Here is a 22,492-nt window from a genome sequence, read left to right as displayed (position 1 = left end):
ATCAAAGGCGTTGAGTCCTTGTACTGTGTGTCAGGTGCAAAAGCTAAAAAAAAATTATTCGTGTTATTATGAGTTCTGCCATCATTGCTTTAGAGGTTGCAGAAGTGGAAGGTCTGCTTGTCAGTGCTCAGACCATACGCCTACACTGTAACAAGTCGGTCTGCATGGCCGGAAGTGTCTTCTAAAGCTGCCTCACAAGAAAGCCCACAAACAGTTTGCTGAACACCTGTCCAAGACCATGAATTACTGGAACCATGTTTTGTGGTCTGATGAGACTAAGATAAACTCGTTTGGCTCAGATGGTGTCCAGCATGTGTGGCGACACCCTAGTGAGGAAAACCAAGAAAATTGTCTTGCCTACAGTCACGCATGGTGGTGGTAGCATCATGGTCTGGGGCTGCATGAGTGCTGCTGGTACTGGGGAGCTGTGTTAAATGAGTGAAACATGGATTTCATCATCTAAAATAAAAAGTGGGAAATGATCCCAGAATTTCATGCCCAGAAGGATTAAGGCAGTGCTAGATAACAATGGTACTCACACAAAATATTGACACTTTGGACACAGTTTTGACATGTTCACTTAGGGTGTACTCACTTTTTTTGCCAGCTATTTAGACAATAAGGGCTATATAAATCTGTACTGCTATAAAGCTGCACATTGACTGCTCTAAAAATATCTGTTTTATTTCTATAGTATTCTCCCTCGATAACATATCATAAAATAATTGCTGTAATGTGAAGGGTGTACTCACTTTTGTGATATACTGCATATAGATTTATATTATTAAATCATAAATAATAATAAATTATTTAAGATTTTGCTTACATGATGTCGAACACAAAGGCATGAAGTATTTCCTCTTGATTGATCTAAACATGTTGGTTTGACTGTTAAATTTTAAAACTTGTCATTTTGTTCGTTTTGTTTGTTTTAATATAGAAATATCAATATGTGGACATCACCTAATCTATTGTTATTTGAAGTTGAGCTCAAAGCAGACTTCTAGCTTTAATTATTTGAGAGTCTTTGGATACTAATATGTGGATTGTTTTTTAATTGACATCATTTATAATATGTGCGCTCCACGTTTTTAACCAACAGTAAAGACAAATGAACACAATTGATAGTTGGTTTAATGCCTTAAATGGCCTTAAAGACACCCCAAGTTACTATGTCCTTACTTTTGGTACTGTTAAATCTGTTAGAATGCATACTAAAAATTTAAATAAATGAAACCTAAAATATATCGATAATTTAATCTGGGGAAAAAAAAGAAAGGCATAAAATTCAGTCTAATGTTTGTTAGAGGTTCGATTCACTCTGGGAAACTGCACAAGGGCTTGTCAAGGTCTATATGCAGCCAAATATCATCTGCTAATCCGCCTTTAGCTTTCCTCTGCTTTTCTCGTGTGTTTTCAAGAATTTACATTAAATCACATGAAAACCTTCAGTCCCTGATCTTTTCAAAGTGGATGTCTGTAAAGCGGCCACAGGAAACCGACGCGCCCTTCGAATATTCCCCCCCAATTGAATACGCACGTTGAATTTAAAACAGGTCGAGACTTCAATGGCGCAAAAGGGGAGCTTTGTGCAGCTTTTCCCATCTGACATTTCTATAACATTTTATTTAAAGACGAGCAACATTTCTGTCGAGACGGGTCATTTCTTCAGTCTGTTTAAAACTGACGGAGAGAGAGAGCGAGAGAGAGAGAGAGAGAGAGAGAGAGAGAGAGAGAGAGAGAGAGAGAGAGAGAGAGAGAGTGAAAAAGTGGAAGAGGGGGAAACTCACAAACTTTTAATAACACCAAGTAATGTTTACATCAGAGACATACAAAAATAACTTAAATGAACACTGTGTAAATATAAATAAAAAAAAGCACCCACATTCTTAATAAATAATTATATTATTTACAACATTGTATATTGCTAAGTGACTTAAATTACTCAAATACTGAATAAGTAGAAGCAGCAAACATTCCAAGCATGAGGTACAGCAAAAGGATCCTGTTGACTTTACAGTAGAAAATGGTTTCTCTTCAGACATTTACATCAGGCTTCACTTGTTTCAATGTAGACTTTTATGGCTTTAAAGAAAAATAAAAATACAAGCTATACATATCTTTTTTGGCAGAAAATAAAAGCAGACATTTACTGCAAAAAAGAACAGAAGTATGATGTGCAACCCGGTTTTGATACTGCTTCGTGAAGATACATGGGAACTGGCATTTGTCCTAGGCACTCTCTCCAAGTGATACATTTTATATATATGTATGTATGTATGAATATATATATATATATATATATATATATATATATATATATATATATATATATATATATATATATATATATATATATATATATATATATACATATAAATAAAGCAGCAGTATTTTTGTATTACGTTTAATAGCATACAGTCTAACACTGAGGATAAACACATTTATAAAGACTTTAATATCGCATGGTATACTGATAAATTGAGAACAGTTTGAATGCTAAAAAAGTAGCTTACTACTCTACTGCCCTACCTACATGGTCTTTTCACTCTTTTCATTACCATGCGGTTTCTACCGGTGCTAGGGTTGTCCTATAGGTTAGCTGTAGTGGGGATAAAGCTGAATTCTGAGTGTTTTTTTTTCTTACTTTTTTTTTTTTTTCTTTATATTTCGATGGTAATATTTATATTTAAAAAAGGATCAAAAAGAATTACATTTTGATGGACTACTCTACGAATTTTAGTTCACGTACAGTTTACCTGTCTGACCATAGCAGCCTTTGTATGTTAAATATATCTTTTTTTTTTTTTTTAATCATTGACAAACAACTTTACAAGGACAAGTGCAGTAACTGAGTTCAATGCTTAAAAAAAAACAGTACAGAATTTTTATGATACAGTTTAAGAATGCACCACCGAATCCAAAGACATAATAAAAATTTCCTACAAACTACATCGATCCCAAGACAATCTATCCCATTTATTTCTGTTGTCACAGTTACTTCCAGATATTTCCATAAAAACGTATTTGCCGAGATCACGTGCTGAACTGACAGCCAGTCTGTGCTGAATGTGCAGTCCTGCATTTACGCAGCTATGTATCAACATCTACTGCTGTTCCCACATTATCAGTAACAGATGCACAAGAGGAAGCTGCGGTGTGTGTGCGTGTGTGTGTGTGTGTGTGTGTGTGTGTGTGTGTGTGTGTGTGTGTGTGTGTGTGTGTTGGGGGGGGGCAAGGTTCATGGACGCTGTGCAAGATAAATGTCTCTGTGCCATTCGGCAGCTGGATGAGGTCATATTGTGACTGTGCACACGGATAGATTAAAGGGGCATGTGGCACTACAAGATATTACTTTAAAATGCAGGCACAGGCCAGTCTACTAAATATATGAAATATAACCATTTGATTAATGGCATGTGATCGCTTCAAAAAGATGTCATTAAACCCTGAAATTAGTTTCTGAACTCATAGGAATGAACATTGATCTATGTATACACTGTATACTGATTATATACAGTACTAGGAGTACTTTCAAATTTAGACTATACGTTACAACCCTTATTTTTTCTCAATTGTTTTTAATGCGTAGACACGAACTGCAAAGACTTGACTTTTGACTTAATTTGCTATAGACTACAAATGATAACTGTTACGAAGATTTCAATTTCGTTTTAAATCTCTGATGCTAACAGGAGAACTATGACCGGTTGTTTTTATTTTTATTTTTTGAGGGGTTTTTGCGCTCAATGTTGCAGAGATACAAATAGAACATCTAGAATAAATCTTGTACAAATTGGTACCATGTTTTGTCGACAGTATTTCACTCTGGAAGATAAAACAGGCTTCAGAAATGACAGCTACTGTCTGTTTGGAGTTCTTTCCTCCATGTCCGTATGGTTTCCACTGGGGTTATCTGGTGTCCTTATATCTTCTAAAAACATAACTTGTGGACTGTCTATGCTAAAGTATTCTATGGAATAGACTGGTATACTATATATACATGGTGTAGTTTTGTCACATTTTCAGGACAGGCTCCAGATCCATCACAAGCCTGATTAGAATAAAGTGGTTAATAAAGACAAATGATTGAATAAATTAATTGTACATGCTTACAAATAAGTAACTGTAAGACAATGTTTACTCCTAAAATCTAGCAAAAATCACTTTTAAGTGGACTAACTGCCATTATAATTTGTGATAATACCTACTGCTGAGTGTATTTAGGGTATTTATTTGACCTTCCCTAACCAGGTTCATACTTATGGCCATTCTGTTTACCTGAAGATTGAGATTTATGGAGCATCTGCATGACATTGCTTGTATTTTACCGGTCAACTGTGATACATTCTATTGTGATTCTGTCTAAAGTTTACTTTATAGAGCTGTCAAATTAGTTGGAATACTGTAGTCAGGGTGGCATAATGACAACGGATGTCAATAATTGTTATTGAATACCGTATAACTTTTGAACTGAATTAGTCGAATAACGCTCAAATACGCTGCGACTCTAGCTAAGGTCAAATAAAGGATATGCATATTGCATCTACCTCAGCACAATACTATCAGTCAGCAGGTCTCATAGCAGCGTATCTCTCAGACAAAACTTTTTATGCACCTTTAAATTTGGTTCTAGTTTCGTATGTTATGCTTGGTGTGACAGTACGCTATTATTGTGTAAGATTTTGTTAAAAACTAAATGTTATAAGGCCAAATATATTAAATATAGTAAAAAAAATCCTTAGATGTAAGATATAATGCATATGTAAATCTTATATGTAATATGTAATCCTGCTGTCTGATAAATACAGTAAGAATAAATCTGTGTTTAATAGCTTGATTATGGCAGGAGGAGGTAAAATTGGTTTTACACCGTGTACACACTCTGTAGAGAGATCTCAAGCAAGAAATCTAGCACCATCAGCTATGATTTCTGTTTTTAGCTCCCTTTTTCTCGATCTCTTGGTCTCAATTACACACCTCTAGAACTGGTTTTACGGAATGAATGTCTCTTTAAACAAACCCATTCCTTCAAACAAATAATAAAAAAAAGAATTATTACTCTTAAGATTCAGGTGTGTACATTTCTTGGTGATTTACAGGTTTTCTTTTCGCTGAATTATTGCTTCCCTGTAACACCGTCCGATGCATCATGGAGAGACACCGTCATGTTTCCTATGTTTCGCACAGTTCAGTGCTGCTTTTGGCTCTTGAAACCCTCTTGTCAAAATGCCTCGGAAGTGCTAGTCTCCTTTAAATAGGATTGTCCTATGCTGTAGCAGACCATTTGTTGTTAAACCTATCAGTGGACAACTTATAGATGTGGGTGGGAGAATTATTATTATTATTTTTTTTTTATGAATAGCTAAATCAATTGCTCAGAAGTGTCAGCTTTGGAATTTTCAAGACTGCAAGCTTTACTTGTCCTTAGTTTCCTGCTTCCTGTTGGCCATATTAATAGGAAATGGATTCTCTTAAAAACAAAACAAAACAATGAAAGCATGAACCTATTTTCTCTCTTCTGCATTCTATTTTGCTGCAATTGTGCCATACATAAAATGATTATGGGATAGAAAACAATAAAACTGTCAAGTTTGGGCCTGTGTCCAGCTTCTACTGATGATCTTTCTGGTTTGTTTGTTTTTATTGAGCTTGTTCCCAAAATGCTTTACTTTCCATCCACAACTGAACCCTATTTAGCATTTTATATTGTAGTGTGTTGTTTTGGTTGTTAAGCGGCATACCATAGTGGGCAGGGGCTCATCGGCAGGCATGTCAGGGTGCAGCATGAGTGGAATGGCCCTCTAGTAAGCAGCATGGAGAGAGAAAGGTTTTTTGTTTTATTGTTTTTTTCCCCGTTTGGGTACCGGCGGACCTCCAGTGGCCCAGCCTCAGCCCAGCGTACGGTGTCGAATCCCTTTATTGTTTTCCTGTGCATTAGGGTCTCGACATGCACAGTCTTCTTTGGTGTCACAAGACATGGGGAATGGAATCACCTGGAAAAGAGCCACCCATTTCAACAACACAACCAGAAAAGGCGTTTTTTTCTATGCTTTAAAAAAACAGCATAAATCCAACTTTCAGAAGTATAGTAAAACATGTGTAAGGTCTTGTGTCACTTTGCGTGTAAACAGCATAGTAGTGCATTGTTTGCAGCCCCCTCTTGTAAAGTTTACACTTCTGTCAAAATGGACATAGAAGGGCAGCAGCAGAACATGGTCCGAGGTTGAAAAAAAAAGAAAAGGAAAAAATAAAGCACACATATGGGAACTGAGGAACAAGGGCTCTCTTGTGTAGGGAGCAGTGGAAGAAGGAATGGCCTCATATTGCCCCGAGAAACACCCAGGGTTTCCCTCTCAGTGTCCACATACACTATAGGGGATTTTCCCAAGTATAAATCTGGCTCATTCATTCCGGCCCACAAGCTCTAGCTGACAACTTTCCGCCATCATCATGTTCCTTATTACAGTTCTCCAGTCATTAAGTGTATGCGTGCTTGAGCAAATGTGCAAAAAAAAAAAAATGTTTTTATTGCCCTCAAGCATCTTAACAATTGTTTCGGGAAAAAAAAAAAAGTTCATAAGACCAAAAGCCATTATGCATGATTTCTGGGCTGCAGGTTTGTTTTGGAGACGTAATTATCACAACCTTGGCTAATAGCAGAAATGACTGTCCAGAGACACGTCTGTGAATAATTTAAGGGGGAAAAAAAAGTAATTCCTTGAGACTGAAAATGAAATAAAAAAAACAAAAAACAAACAAAAACAGAAAATACACGAAAAGGGCACAATAATGACTGCATGCTTCAGGCAGCTTTCCTGCTCACTGGTGATTATTATCTTAATAATATAAATATAATGCATTTTAACACGACAAACATGAACAAGAGTCAACAATGCAATCAAGGTGAGACTTAGGCATGCAATATCCAGAGAGGTCATAAATCCTACACTAACGTTTTTTAAATCTAAAAGCCACTAGATGTTCTGACAACAACTAACCTTATCCATATTGACGTCACTTTTTTTGTTTATCAGAATTTAGTGAGATATGCTTTTTTGTTGATAGTCTCCTTGGGAATATTGTGAGCCAAAAGGCAGTTGTCTCCTAGCCAAAACATTTGAGGAATAAATAACAATTGTACAGAGGAATAATTACATAAATTTAAGTCAAGTCTCGAGGTATGTCCAAAAATACACAGAATCATGTAATCTTTGTGTTTTTTCACTAATTAATATTTAAATAATTTGTGAATTACTAATATATAATTATATTTTAAAAAATTACTCAACATACGGACATTTTTTTTTAAATAACGCAACAAAAGTGAGTACACCCTAAATGAACATGTCAAAACTGTGTCTGAAATGTCAATATTTTGTGTCAACATCGACCGCTGCCTTAATTCTCCTGCACAGAGCTGCACAGGTTGTTGTTGGGATCCTTTTCCACTCCTCCATAATGACATCAAGGAGCTGCTAGATGTTAAACACATAACTCTTCTCCACATTTCGTCATGAGGTGCTCAGTAGGGTTCAGGTCTGGAGACATACTTGGCAACTCCATCACCTTCACCTTTGGCTTAATCAGCAAGACAGTTCATCTTGGCGGTGTGTTTGGGGTCGTTATTGTGTTGGAAAACTGCCATTCGACCCAGTTTCTGAAGGGAGGGCATCACGTTCTGCTTCAGAATATCACAGTAAATGTTGGAATCCATGTCTCCCTCAATAAACAGCAGCTCCCCAGTAACCAGCAGCACTCATGCAGCCCCCAGACCAAAATGCTACCACCACCATGCTTTACTGACTGTAGGCAAGACACAATTTTCATGGTTCTCCTCACCATGGCATCGCAACACATGCTGGACACCATCTTAGCCAAACAAGTTTATCTTAGTCTCATCAGACCACAGGACATGGCTCTTGTACAGGTCATCTTCAGCAAACTGTTTGTGGGCTTTCTTGTGAGCAGCTTCAGAAGAGGTTTCCTTCTGGAATAAAGATCATGCATACCGATTTATTGCAGCTTGTGGCGTTTGAGCTCTGACAAGCGGACCTTCTGCTTCTGCAACCTCCAAAGCAATGCTGCAGCACTCATGCATCTGTTTTTTGAAGCAGCTTTTGCACCTGACGCACAACACCAGGACTCAACTTCTTTGATGGACCCTTGCGAGTGGAACCCTTCTTGGAAAACCTTCCTGACCACTGTACTTTAACTCAGTTTAAGGGTGAAACCAATCTTCCTATAGCCTCAGCATCTTGTGGAGTGTAACAATTCTAATTCTCAAATTCTCATGGCAAAGAGTCTTTGCCATGAGGTGTCATGTTAAACATCCAGTGGTCAGTATGAGAGAATGGTACTCAGAGCACCAAATTCTAACTGTATTAGAGACAAGATACAAACATTTTTATGTTCCTGTCAAGCAGACAAAAACGTGAACATGATGAATAGGACATGTGGCTTTGCATGGTTACCCGACATACAGCTGTTATCACTTAGGGTGTACTCACTTTTGTTGGCAGTTATTTTGACAATAATGGCTGTATATTGAGTTACTTTCAGAGGACAGTAAATGCTATCCAAGTTTAATTTCTATAGTATTGTAAAAAGGATAAAATGGTTGCTGTAATGTGAGGGGTGTAGATACTGTATGTATGTAAATATATATATATATATATATATATATATATATATATATATATATATATATATATATATATATATATATATATATATATATATATATATATATACACACATACACACACACACCAAGATCTTTTCCTCCCAAATGCTCCATCACTAGGGCATAATTACTCTCCCATAACAACTGCGAAAACCTGGTGGCTCACTACAAACAGAAAAGCAACAGTGACACAAAGCATCCTAATGGTTTGGTGGGACTTGAGGAGCGCCAGGTCATGATGAGTAAAATTATATAGGCTGACATTTTGTGCATAAGATAACAGTGGAGGAAATTACTTCGCTTTAAGAAATTATATACTATATTATAGTATATGCATAATTTCTTGAAGCAAAGTCATTTATAGTATAGTATAGTATAGTATAGTATAGATAGATTTTATATTATATAGATAGATAGAATTAAGTAAACATCAGGACACTGTATGGATCTTTTGCTATGTTTCCAGACAGATGGTTTTAATTGCCAAATGTGTGCCTTATGGTGGATTTTGGTGCAATGGCTCATCATTAAAACAAATGTTTAGTGATTAAAAAAATTTTTTATCTTTTTTTTTTTATTCTTATATCTGAGGTGTCATGAATAAATGTGTGTTGTGATAAAGGTTTTAATTTCACCTCTTTTATATGTATTTATTTATATATAAAAAAAAAAGATCAAACAGATCAAATTTTATTAACAGATCAAATTCTATTAATCACGTGTTAATAAAATGAGTGCTGTTAAAATGAATTTGTGTTAATGTGTTAATAATGTGTACATTTTGACAGCCCTATTTATAATAAAGAATTTCTTGAAGTAAAGTCACTTCCTACACTGTGATCTTATGCCCAAAATGTCAGCCCACATTATTGGACAGGGACGACTCATCATGACCTGGCCCACCTCAAGTCCCACAGAACCATTAGGATGTTTTGTGTCACTGTTGCTTTTCTGTTTGCTGTGAGCCACTTGCACCAGGTTTTCCCAGTTGCTCATGGGAGAGTAATTATGCCCTAGTGATGGAGCATTTGGGAGGAAAAGACCATGGTTGACATCATTGCTTAGGGAAGATGTCATGTATGTGATATATGCTGTGACATTGTGGGAGTCTGTATTGAAACATATGTAATCTGTCCAGACTAACAATGCAGCTGGCAGTTTATTGTTTTAGGCATCTGATATAAATCCCGGCCTAGACCGCCTAAGTTCTTGCTTTGGAAAAAAATTATCTTTAAAAACAAAAAATTCACTAGACCACTAAAAGGGAAGTGAGTAAACTACTAAAATTGTAAACCACAAAACATGGTAGAACCAGCGTCATGTTAAGGCTTTTGGCAGTCATTTAAAATATTCAGGATGTCAGTGTGTAGTTTTGTGACAACTTTTTTATAATATACTTGTCAGAGGAATCAATGATTTATTTGATAGAATTCTTTTAAAAAATATATAAATTAGGTTTAAAATGATTCATTTGTTAACCTTATTTCTAATGAAGGCATAGCAGCAGCCATGCTTCATCCGAGTTCATATGTTTCTGTCAGCCAGGATGTAAAGCGGTCGCTCTTCCATTGTTAAAAGGAGGAGGATCAAGTAAAAAGATTTTGAGTGCACTAGGAAAAATTCAGGCTTTTGTAGTAAGCAATTTTAAATATATAGCCTGCAAAATGAAACACATTCCTGGCTGGTGTTACATCTAATGAACTTTCATATGGAAATACTATATTTTCTCATTAATGAAAGCTATAAATTATACGCATTGCTCAATGAACAATAGGGAATCGGAGCGCTTCTCCTACGGTCATGTGACCTCAAACAGCATTTTAATAGCTTTATTTCCCCCCTGGATTTGGTGTTGAAAAAGAAAATAAAAGCTGGTTTGAAATTTTGGAAAGTAGATTTATTTTTAAACCAACACAAAATAAACTCACCGTTTTAGTTTTGACAGTGGAATGACAGCAGTCTCCACCATCGTAGTTACAGAACGCTCGGTTGTTGATGGCATCGCAGTAGTTGTCACCCATGAACGGCTGCAGAAAAAAAAAAGCGAGAGAAAAACACATTTGCACAATAAATGTATTTTGAATGAAATGCAATGTTTACACGTGTCTTCAGAATGATCACAAACATATGGCATGCACCCAGAATAAATGTGTCCTGTGCAATTACAGAGACAGAGCGAAAGAGAGATGATGATGATTAGTGAGAGAGAGAAGAGAGAGAGAGAGAGAGAGAGAGAGAGAGAGAGAGAGAGAGAGAGAGAGAGAGAGAGAGGAAGGCATTCACACATATACATCCACACCATGCAAAAATAGACACACAGAGTCTGTTGCAATTATGTCACCCTGGAAAAATCGAGTTAGTATTCCTGAGTCTGTGGACGGAGGCCTCGCTTAATTGGGAGACTATTAAACTTATATGTGTCTCCCTTGAGAGTTAGTATATATTTCCACCCTGACAGGCTCCAAAGGTTGCTCGGCACACCTGTGACCTTTATTTCGGGTTCGAAATCATCTCCCTGACATGACCCGACTTTTTCCACGGAACTGCCAATTAATTATCCTGTGGCTGAATTTGGGTCAGAATGTGGCTGGTTCAAAAGACTCGCAATTTGGCACAAATAAAAAATTTAAAACGGTGACGGGTGAGCTGCCATCACTGCCACATTTCCTTGCTGCCTTATTAAAGATGATTTGTAGGATGGTTTCTTCTAAAATAGTTTTCTGTGGGAATTCCTTTTTTTTACATTAAGGATGCGCTCAGTTTGCAGTATTTTCGTAGTAGTTTGTTTTATGTACATTACAGCACAGTGAAATTTTTTCTTCATGTATACAAGCAATATTAGGAAGCTGGGCTCAGACATGATTCAGTGCCACTGGAACACAGACAGTGGCAGCTTGACGATAGCCGGGCTTAAACCCCCGACCTTCTGGTCAGTAACCCAGAGCCCTAACCACCTTCCCACCGTGTGCACATTACAGTACACAGTGTGTATGTTAGTGATGATTTTAGCCTTATAATTTCTTCTTTTAACAAAAAGGCTTTTACAAATTCAAGGTTTACATATCTAACCAAAACATATGTTGCTGTATTTGCTCATTTCATTGCCACCATTTCCATTAAAAAAAGGCAAAGAATAGTATTAGTGCCTTGCTGATATGATTTCATTTGGATGTGAATGCAAAAAAAAAAAGGTCACATAAAACTTACCTCACAACCTTTTATGCAATGGAGAATGTCTGGGCTTGGATACCACTTCAGCACAATTGTGCATACAATACTCTGCAAAATAAACACAAATATTAAACTTTTTTTTATACATATACTGTTCCAGTTTTGTGTCTAGAAATACAGTGAGTCATAATAAGCTGTGGTGGATGAAGTACACAAACCACTTTTACTTGAGTAAAGAAGAGATATTAAAAATATTACTCCAGTAGAAATAAAAGTGATCCCTTTAAACTTTCACTTGAGTAAAAGTACAAAAGTATTTGCATTTAAACATACTTAAGTATCCAAAGTGTATGATTTATTATGGCTATAATGTTCCTTTTGTCATTTTTGTCACAAGACTCTTCCTTGATCAACTCAGTTCCCTTTCAGAAACTCGAGCTGCGTCAACAACGTTTTGGGAAAGGTTCCCCGTTGTCCACGCTCTGAATCACGTGTGTAATCTGTCCAACAGAGAGGCGCATATAAACCAGGAAGCTATAAAACATGCATGCGGTGAAGCCAACGCTAGCTTCTGTTTGTTCAGGAAGCGCTCTGTGTGTTTCTGTGTGAGAGAAAATAAACTTATAAAAAAAAAAGAAAGATGGAAAAAAATGCAAGCGTGACTTCCGGCTGTGACTGTGCACTTTCCCTTCTCGCGGCTCTGGCCCCGCTGTTGCTGAGACAAAGGATGTCAGACGTCAGAGGTCATGGGGCTCGCAGAGGGCTTGGAGATGGGCTTTCTTCCGCCTCACCTGCCGGATCCAATGCTCTCTTTTTGGGTTCAGAAGCACGCCGTTCGGCGGTTTCTTCCCCAGTAGAGGAAGTGCTGTGCTCCACCTCTCTTCCTCAGAGAAGGGGGAGGGCATGGAGACTAGCAAACCCGCTGACTGAGAAGCAGAAGCAGCGTATGCCTAGTAAGCTGGATGAACACTTTCCGAGCCCCTCCATACTACCTCCACGCCGGGGTCTTCCCTTTTTCCTCCAATCTGCACACTGAGGTGTCTAGATCCTGGAGCAGCCCATACTCCGCCCGCCTCTTCACCCCTAACATTTCCCTCTACGCTAACGTTTTTCCCTTAAGGCCCCAGTTCTGCCCACCAAGCCCTTGCGATCCACTTCGGTTTTGGTTTTGCAGGCATACCAGGCTGACCTGATGCGAGAGTTGGATGAGGGGGTGAGTTTTGGGGCTGACAAAATCCAGGAGCTACGTCGTTCTGCCGACCTAGCTCTTAGGGCCACTAAAGAAACGGCTAAGGCCGTTGGTCAGTCCATGTCAGCACTAGTAGCGTAACAAATTCCTTTGTTACTGTCCACCACATCGAATAAGATAAAATTTTGAAGATTCCTAAGCAAGCATGTCATGTGGTAAACATCCTGGTTTTTGTCTCCAAGGACAAAATACAGAGAGTTAAAAACTGGGCTTGTCATATGTTATCTAGTATAGATTTAAGAGTTTGGGGTGGCGGGGGAACCATTAAATGTAAGGAGTGCTAGCAGGCTGTGGATCCTGAGTTAGCACAGGTAGAGAGGATGTTTGGTGAGGCAAAATGACATGCTCTGGGGGAACTCCAGAAGCCATGAAGAGTGGAAAAGGCTAAACATAAACATAACATTTCCAAGAAAGCAGGAATTTGCCCACTATTCCAGAGTGGCTTCGCGTGGTAAGGCTTGGCCTGGGCAATCCTGACACAAACACACACTTACACGCACACGCACACACACACACACACACACACACACACACACACACACACACACACACACACACACCATTCAGTGTCACACAGAGGACCCAGGCAGCATGTTTACTCAGGTCTAATTTAAACCGTCTGCTCCTGAAACTGTGCTTGTTTTTATAGTTACTCTGAAGGTCTGGATCGGACAAGCACTACCTGCTTCCTTTACAAATAGATTTTTTTACTCGCCCTATCAGAGGGCCGTTCTTCTGGAACATTAACATGTTCCAGTGGAGTCGTTTTAAGTCTGATTTTTTAATGATGCAAATGGGGCTTAAACCTTCCAATTCATCACATGAAATAATTTTTCCTGGGTCTATCCACACATGCGCCTGTCACAGGGCCGGTGCGGGTCTGAAAGCGGGTCAAAAAGCAGAACCTTTCGCACACTCGTACATCCTCTGCAATTTTCAGATGCCGTCGGTGAGTTCAATATAGTGGTAAATGAAAGAAAGTAAATGTAATACATTCAGGCTTCTCAAATGTTCTCAACAAATGTTTGAAGGTGAAGAAAGGAAAAACATTAACAAAACACACACACACACACACACACACACACACACACACACACACACACACACACACACACACACACACACACACACATCAGACTACCTTTTAACTACTCGCAGGCATGACATGAGGCAAAAACACTATTCAATTCAAGCAGGAATAAATCAGTGCCATCATAAATCATAAAGATAGACTTTCAATTTCTCAAGCCTTCAACCCTTTTTAGGGCCTCCAGCTGTTTATTCATGGTGTCCAATAGCTTTTTATTCAGCACTATTGAAATTGTGTGAAATTGTTTCGTTTGCCACAAAAAACAACGAAAGGTTCAGGGCAGGCCTTCATTTTGTTTGCCATTTCATGAAGCTAAACAATGAGTCATTTCCTAAGGCCAAAGTATTTTTTTTTAAGGCTAGACTGGTGTCTGTGGTCTTCTTCCATCGGCAGAACAAGCACTGAGGAGTTCTTCCAGACAGAACTGAGCAGGGCAGATAGGAGAGATTTGATCATAGTGCTAAAGGAAGGACAACCACCTACACCCAAAGTCACCTTCTTAAAAGTGAACGAGTTAAAAAGGATATAGTTTGTGAGAATGACGGCTTGTAAGTCCTTATGGTTTGAGGGCAGTCAGAAGTGATGTCACGGTTAACGTCTAGCCCTTGCCTCTTGTCCGGCGTGGTGGTCAGACAGTTGTAATAGGAAATTCATTCTCAGGAAAATAATAGCTCGGCTTTCCAGTCACCCGCCACACAAAGGTGTTCCAGGCCAGGTCAGAGAAAAGAGGAACAAAGATGTGCATCCTTCCTGTCTGAAAGCTCATGTCTGTGTCTGAGCCATTTTTTATGATGGAGGTTTTTTTGACTAGGTCAGACTCTGACTCTTACTTGCAAAAATATTACATTGTATGCCACTGGAAAAGTAGTAAAACATATAATGGTTTCACGGAAAAGACCCAGCTGGCAGTTATGTGTAAGGAAGTAACGAAATCCTTTTTTTTTTTTGTATCTTTAGTCCTGCTGTTCTTTTCTAACCATTTCTTTACCATTTTAAAACACATAGAAAAGGGCAAAAGGATAACGTCGTGTGTGTGTGTGTGTGTGTGTGTGTGTGTGTGTGTGTGTGTGTGTGTGTGTGTGTGTGTGTGTGTGTGGTGTGCGTGTGTGTGTGTGTGGTCCAGTCAAATTGGTCTTTCTTCTGCCTGATAAACAAAATGACACATGGAATTTTGGCACTAATTGAACAAAGCATTTCTCTTTTTCTACCTTACTGGAATTTGCTCATTTCCAGGCATTATTTGTCATCAAAAAGCTTGTGTTTATTTCGCCCCCCTTTGTTCGGTTATTTTGTTGGCAATGCTGTTTTAGTTTATTATGAGGATTAGTTTTATCATTACACAGCCATATATACTTAAATAGAGTTCCTAAGCTGTAGACCTATTTAAGCATCTTATGATGATTTATCATGATTAACATTAACAACTCACAGAGACCTCTAAAAGAGTCTGTACTTTAAGTAAACATGACTCAAACACAAACTGCACAACACACTTCAAGATATACTTAATGATATTATTTAATGACTGGCAGGAAAATAGTATAATACCAGATTTTTGACTGCACCTTAATTCTCTGGGGGTTTCTCCAGTGATCTTTTACTAAGGCATTCACAGATATATTCCTGGGAAGGAGCACCACACTGCTACCAGCGTCTCTGCACGTCAGCTCACACTGCTCCCCTGTTATATACACACACACGTCCCAAATCATTATAAGTCACAAAAATTATCTAGCTGTTCCAGATGCAGTTCACTTATCCTTGGCTTATTAACTAAATTGATTAAACTATGACTTCAGATGGACTGTGTTTGTTTGTCCATACCGATGCCATGCCCCCTGCTGCAGCTAAAGTTGATGTCTGGGCTCAGGTTCTGAGGGAGGGAGCAATGGCCTTTTAGCTGGGGACAAAGCTGGAATGAACCAGTCCAGTTCCCATCCTTTCTACACCGGATCACAGTGGTGGAGGATGTCTGGAAGAGAAAGGCAGGCACATACCCATTAAAGACATTTACATTTACATTCATGGGATTTGGCAGATGCCCAGAGCGGCTTACAACGGAGCAATTAAGGGCCTTGTTCAAGGGCCCAGTAGTTGCAATTCAGTGGTGCTAAGATTTGAACTTGTGACCTTCCGATCCAGAGTCTAATGCCTTAACCACTGAGCTACAACCTCCCACATTATAAGCACAAGTTAATTTAACCATGTTGAGCCAGTCCATAAAATGATCTTGGTACTGATTCAATTACACTTAATCTTAATATATATTCTTAATAATACCATATTTTTGTATATGACCATAATCATATCATATAATTAAAATATGGTATTGCAGGAATACAATTTAATACTGTATTTTAATTATGTGTCATTTTGATTCTATAAGGCTACTATTTAATATAATAGTTCACTCAGTATTTGCTAATACAAATTGCACTCATGTCTGACTGTAACCGTCTGGTCACTAGCTAGCCAGCTAGCAGCAATGGATAACATGAGGGTATTAGCATAGATGTAAAACTACACAAATGGAGGGTTTTATTTGCCATTTTTAAAATGTTTATTGAAAATTTTTCGGGTTCTTTCTGGAGAACCACTTTATAGTGGATGCTCTTTGCTAACACATCATGAATTGAGAAAATGATTGCGAGAGAAGAAGTTATAAGAAAACAAAGCAAATAGTGAGCAGAAGGTTTTAGAGGTGACAGATTTTCAGGGGCGGTGCTACAGTAACTTACCATGCGTTTGGCCTCGGGACAGCTCATCCAGCATTCACTATTGAACTGGAAACCGTTAGTACACTGGTAGCTGCCGTGAAAGACTGGTGGTGGTGGCTCGCACGTCACTGGCACACACATGCCCAGTTGCCAGGTACCGTTCTCTGTACACTGTCGCGTAAATGAGCGTCTGTAGATGAGTGAACAAAATAAATGAATTAATCCCAATGTACACCAAAACATCAACATAATTTTGGAGTAAAAGCCATTTACTTAAGCATATGTTTTGGGTTCAGTAAACTTTCTATTTTGCACATGTATTAAATTTTTTCTTTCCTTTTTTTTCCCTAATAAAGGTGAATTTACTTTGGCATCATTATTTAATATTGAAAAAATACTTAATGATTGTATAATGATAATAATAACTCAGTGATGACTCTTCATTGTGTATAATTTGTTTCTATTCTCAGTTTGTACATCACACTAATCATAACAGTCAGTTGGGATCTTCAGAGCTGTAAGAAACTCACCTTTTGGGGTTGTCAGCACTAGGCACATGGTAGCCCGGTTTGCACTTGTACTTGCAGAAAGAGCCGATTTTGAGGCCACTGGCATTGCAGCGTTTAGTTTGCAGAATAGCGTTGGGGATGGAAGGAGGCATGGGACAGCGCAGCTCACACATAGCCTCTGGGAAGGACCACATGCCATCCTCCATACATGTCAACACGTTATTGCTGCCTGTAAGAAATCAACCTTCTCAGCTTATTCATATTCTGAAAATCAGTGTCCTGGCTGGTGGAATATTAACAGAATTGTTCTTCTATATACAGTACATTTAGCTACCACTTAATGAACCAAACTTACACATCTTACACATATTTTTAAGAAAAAGACATTCTGTCATTTCAAGTTGATCTCTGGCTGTATATACCTATTAACTGGGCTGGGTGCATACACTGGAAAGTACACTTCTTGCCATAGGTGGTGCCTTGAGTGAAGCTGAAATTAGCTGGGTGTACATGGTACTTGTCTGGGCGTCCACAATCCACTGGCTCACAGGACACCTGTTTGTTCCATTTCCCATCAGCACAAGTCAGGGTGGCCATTGAGTCCGACTAAGGAATAAAAGCTACAAATATCAGCATTTTCTTCTATCTAAGCATGATTGCATAACTCTACACAGAAAAGTGTGACAAGAATAGACAAAAAATAGAAAAAAAAACCTTCCCCTTCCTCAATAAAAAAAGTTGTTGTGTCTGTGATGGATCTCTTAATGAGAATTAGCAGCGGTCATTGCAAAGGCAGCCGCCGATAATAAATTGGCGTGTGCAGTGTATAAAACTGTCAGGAGCAAAGGCAGCGAGAGTCAGGGGTCATTTTGCCTGATTTAATAAGTCATTTTAAGAGTGCGGAATTCCTGTAAAGACATTAGCAGAGCTCCATCAGAGCTGGTGGAAGATCTGGACCAGCCAGACTCTTTTTTTTTCCCTTTTTTGTGTCCAAACACCACCATTGTCTTCTCCCCCCCCAAAAGAACCACAGTGGCAAGCACGCAATAAAGCCTGTCCAACAAATGTCAGTTCACTGGTTGTGAAATAGATCAGCAAAATTCCTGTTAAACGCAGGGCAACAGCAAGACGTGGTCTACTCTGACGGGAAATCATTCGGCCTCTAAAGCCTTCTCTCATCAAGGCATCGTTATCACCCTCGTGTGTTGCAAAATGCAGTTTGTTGGATCATTAGTGTCTATTTGAACTTTTTATTAAGTACAAATAAAAGGAAAATGCTTTTGTGCACTGGACAAATAAACCTCCCACTAAGCAAAACATTTATTTAGTGACCACTCAGTTTTAGTAAATGTTCTATAATTTATAAGTATTTGGATAGTGACGATCTTTTTGATTGTTGTAATTTCTCTATTTACCACCACAGTGGCTTTGGAATGGAGTAATCAAGATGTGATTGTATGCTTTCAGCCTGCAAATACTTTATTTGCATCCGCACCTTTTTGGACTGCATATTGAGAATTCCCATAAACAGCTGCCAGATGCAAATTCAACACTTGGAATCAACTCAAGAGACCTTTTGATTTCTTTAATTTGTCATGAAATATCAAGAAAATATCTCACACTTGGCCATTTGTCAGTCAGCTCTCTGATCACTTTTGAGCTTGTGAACATGGAGAGAATATAAAAATGTCTGTAATACGATATATTGTATATCTTTGTTAAATTGCTTACATTTATAATGAAAATCTACACATATCATATCGTCATTTATATCTTGATTGCTCCATTTAAAATCCAGTCTGATCGTCTACAGAGGCAAAATGCAAATATAAATCATACTGTCATTAGAATTTTTATTTCGTTTTTCAAGACGAGATATAAAACTGCTTGTAAATTTTAGGATTGTTAGCAAATTGAAACCAATAAACCATTTTGAAGTAACAATAACTATTTTGAAGTTCTGGCATTTATAAATGTGCTCTTAGGGACGTACTGTTGATTTGGGGTTGTAAGCAAACAATAGGGACACACTCTATTTGATCACACTCAAAGCATTGGGGAGTAGCAGTGTGTATACACAAAGTCCTTCTTTTTCAGTAAAACACAGAATAAAACATGCTCCTCTTACACAGATCTCTTAATTTGTTTATGACAAGGGCCAAAAGACTGGTCATAAAAAAAGAGATGTCAGAGATGTTTGTTGAAGCAGATTCTGTGAAGCCCAACAGTTTTTGCTGGCAAGCAGTAGATTATTGTGGCAAATGTTCTTTTACTCACATCCACAAAACTAAACACAGAAGGAAACTGCATTTTTGTTGTGTTTTGACCCCAGTCTCTCTAGCTTTTCTCTCTCTCTCTCTTTCCCCTCTCAAATGGCAGATTTAAGGCAGTCTGGAATGCAGCACGGCCATGGAATCCAATGCTTATCTAATGTTCTGTACCCTCTCAGGAAATATACCAGCACCTAAAACTAAACAAAACAGCAGGAAACAGTTGAAATGCAATCCAGATCCAGCTCCAAAACTTGCCCTCTTTTTCTGCTTTTTCTTCTTTCCAGCCGTGGACTCTTATTGAAAACAGCTCAGTGGTGAGACAGTGATTTTCCATATTTCAGGTGAATAGTTTATATATATATATATATATATATATATATACATACATACACACACACACACACACACACACACACACACACACACACACACACACACACACATATATATATATATACATACATACACACACACACACACACACACACACACACACACACACACACACACACACACACACATATATATACATACATACACACACACACACACACACACACACACACACACACACACATATATATATATATATATATATATATATATATATATATATATATATATATACATACACACACACACACACACACACACACACACACACACACACACACACACACACACACAGACTATTATAAGAATACCAGAAAATGTATCTGAATATTTATTTGAGACATAAACCTACAAATGCACCAAACAGCCACAAAGCTGAAAAAAATGGGCATGTGTAAGGGTTTGAGCGCCATTTATAAAAAAGGTCAATTTGTATCTCAAAAATTGCAGGTCTATTACAGCCCATGTGTAGAGGCAGAATGGTCAGAATGCCTATGCTGACTCCTGACCACCAGAACATGCACCGACAAGAATCATGTGAGCATCAAGTCACGTCAAGTAGCTTTTTATTCTAATTTCAACCATATATAGCTGACCCAAAACACAGTGAAATGAAACAACGTTTCTCCAGAGCCCTGGTGCTACATAAAACAACATAGAGCGACATCACACAACATAAAGCTGCATAACAGAACACAAAGATAAGGACTAAAGTAAGTTACTTTACGTATTAGAACTGAACCAGCGAAAGGCCTGGTCTGATAAGTCTGTGCTTTCCTAAGGAAGATATGGAACCAGGATGCAATTAGGGAGAAGGACAAGTTCTGCTGGAATCCTTTGGGTCCTGGCCTTCATATGGTTGTTCCATTGATATGTAGGGAAGTGGTAGCTCAGTGGTTATGATTTTGGCATTCTGTTCAGAAGGTCATGAGTTTAACTCCCACCACTACTAAGATGCCAAGCTGGGTATTTGAGGAAAGCCCTTAGCCTTAAGTTGCTCAGTTGTATGAATGAGAAAATTCTAGGCCACTCTGAATAAGAGCATGTGTCAAATGGCATAAATATTATACATTACTGTTTTTATAAAAAAATATTGCAGACCAAGTGCAGAATAATACTCTCTGCCACCTACAGTAATTTCTCAGGAATTGTTTGAGGAACGATCACAGAGTTTAAGGTGTTGGCTGGGCCTCCACATTCTCCAGATCTCAATCCAACTGAGGTTCTGTGGGATGTGCTGGAAAAACTAAACTCAATAATGGATGTCCTACATCGCAAACTTACAGGACTTATTTTTGTGCCAGATACCACAGCACATCATCAAAGGTCTCCTGGAGTCCATGCTTGGGGTCAGAGCTGTTTTGATGGCTCTTAAAGGAACCTTCACAATATTCAGCAGGTGGTTTTAATGTTATGGCTGATTGGAAAAGGTGTCGAGTTATATAGAGGAAGCATCACTGTTCAGCTAATAAAACCACCCCGAGGAGAAAGAAGTACATAAACAAGGCGTCAGAGGATCCCCTCCATAGAACCTTCAAAACCCCAGTTATAACTTTCTATCTTGTTTGAAACCAAACCCCACACTGTATCAACAGTCATTAAACAAACAATCCAAGCTGTAGGGGGTGTCAGGAGCCTGGCCCGAGGAAAGAGGGTGTCCGACATAAAAACACTCGTCATCGAACACACACATATATACGTGATGAGGGGGCCGTTTAAATACCAAACATAATTTCGCAAAGTGTACACGCACAATGCACACAATGACATGCTGAATGACACACACACACAAGTACACAAACACAATGTTCTAGAATTAGACATCGTTGCTCAACAGGCTGTCACTGGCTGCCACCTCCTCTTCTTCCTCCTCCCTCTCCTCCTCCTCCTTCCCTCACAAAGCAAGGAATGGCAACTGGCAACATGTCTAGTTTGGGAAGCGACGTGGAGTTGAGCAGGGGTGTCTGCGTGCAAGGAGGTTCCTTCTTTTAAAAATTTACAGCTTCTGATTTCTCCTCCACTGAGAATTTAACTACCACTGACTACTGTGCCTAATTCAACACAGATGCCCCTGTTGCCTGTTGGACTTTCTTTAGCACCCCACCCTAAGATTTTTTTCTCCTTTTGGTCACACACACACATGTCTTACTATCCTTGTGAGGACCTTCCACTGACACCATATTAATAAACCTAATTAAAGCAACTAAAGTATTAGCTACGCAAAGGTAAAATGCCAGATTTTGTGATGACGTTTGGTCCCCGCCGACATACAAAAGCAAATCCACGAAAACACACACACACACACACACACACACACACACACACACACACACACACACACACACACACACAGTTGGAGAAAAAAAAAGAAAAACAAGACACGGAAAGTAATCCTTGAACTCTC

General features: G+C 38.5%; 1 protein-coding gene across 2 annotated transcripts in view; it reads right to left on the bottom strand.

The window, feature by feature from the left end:
• Nucleotides 1-966: 966 nt before the first annotated feature.
• Nucleotides 967-22,492, bottom strand: part of pappab (pregnancy-associated plasma protein A, pappalysin 1b) — a 66,957-nt gene continuing 45,431 nt past the window's right edge. The window contains exons 15-23 of one of the 2 annotated variants that reach the window (XR_014531238.1): nt 17,845-18,028; nt 17,444-17,651; nt 16,935-17,103; nt 16,021-16,168; nt 15,762-15,877; nt 11,894-11,965; nt 10,615-10,713; nt 5,745-5,996; nt 967-2,085 (exon numbers count right to left, since the gene is read on the bottom strand). Coding sequence is in view for 1 of the 2 variants with exons in the window: in XM_083527642.1 (XP_083383768.1) it covers nt 5,892-5,996; nt 10,615-10,713; nt 11,894-11,965; nt 15,762-15,877; nt 16,021-16,168; nt 16,935-17,103; nt 17,444-17,651; nt 17,845-18,028 (1,101 nt within the window). In the remaining variant the exon portion in view is untranslated. Of the gene's footprint in view, nt 2,086-5,632; nt 5,997-10,614; nt 10,714-11,893; nt 11,966-15,761; nt 15,878-16,020; nt 16,169-16,934; nt 17,104-17,443; nt 17,652-17,844; nt 18,029-22,492 lie in introns of those variants that run through there. The other variant, XM_083527642.1, reaches the window with a different exon arrangement.

The sequence above is a fragment of the Silurus aristotelis genome (genome assembly GCF_946808225.1).
Source record: "Silurus aristotelis genome assembly, chromosome: 23".
Lineage (NCBI taxonomy): Eukaryota > Metazoa > Chordata > Actinopteri > Siluriformes > Siluridae > Silurus > Silurus aristotelis.
The sequence above is the reverse complement of the archived record's forward strand: the minus strand, read 5'-3'. Positions and strand labels throughout refer to the sequence as shown.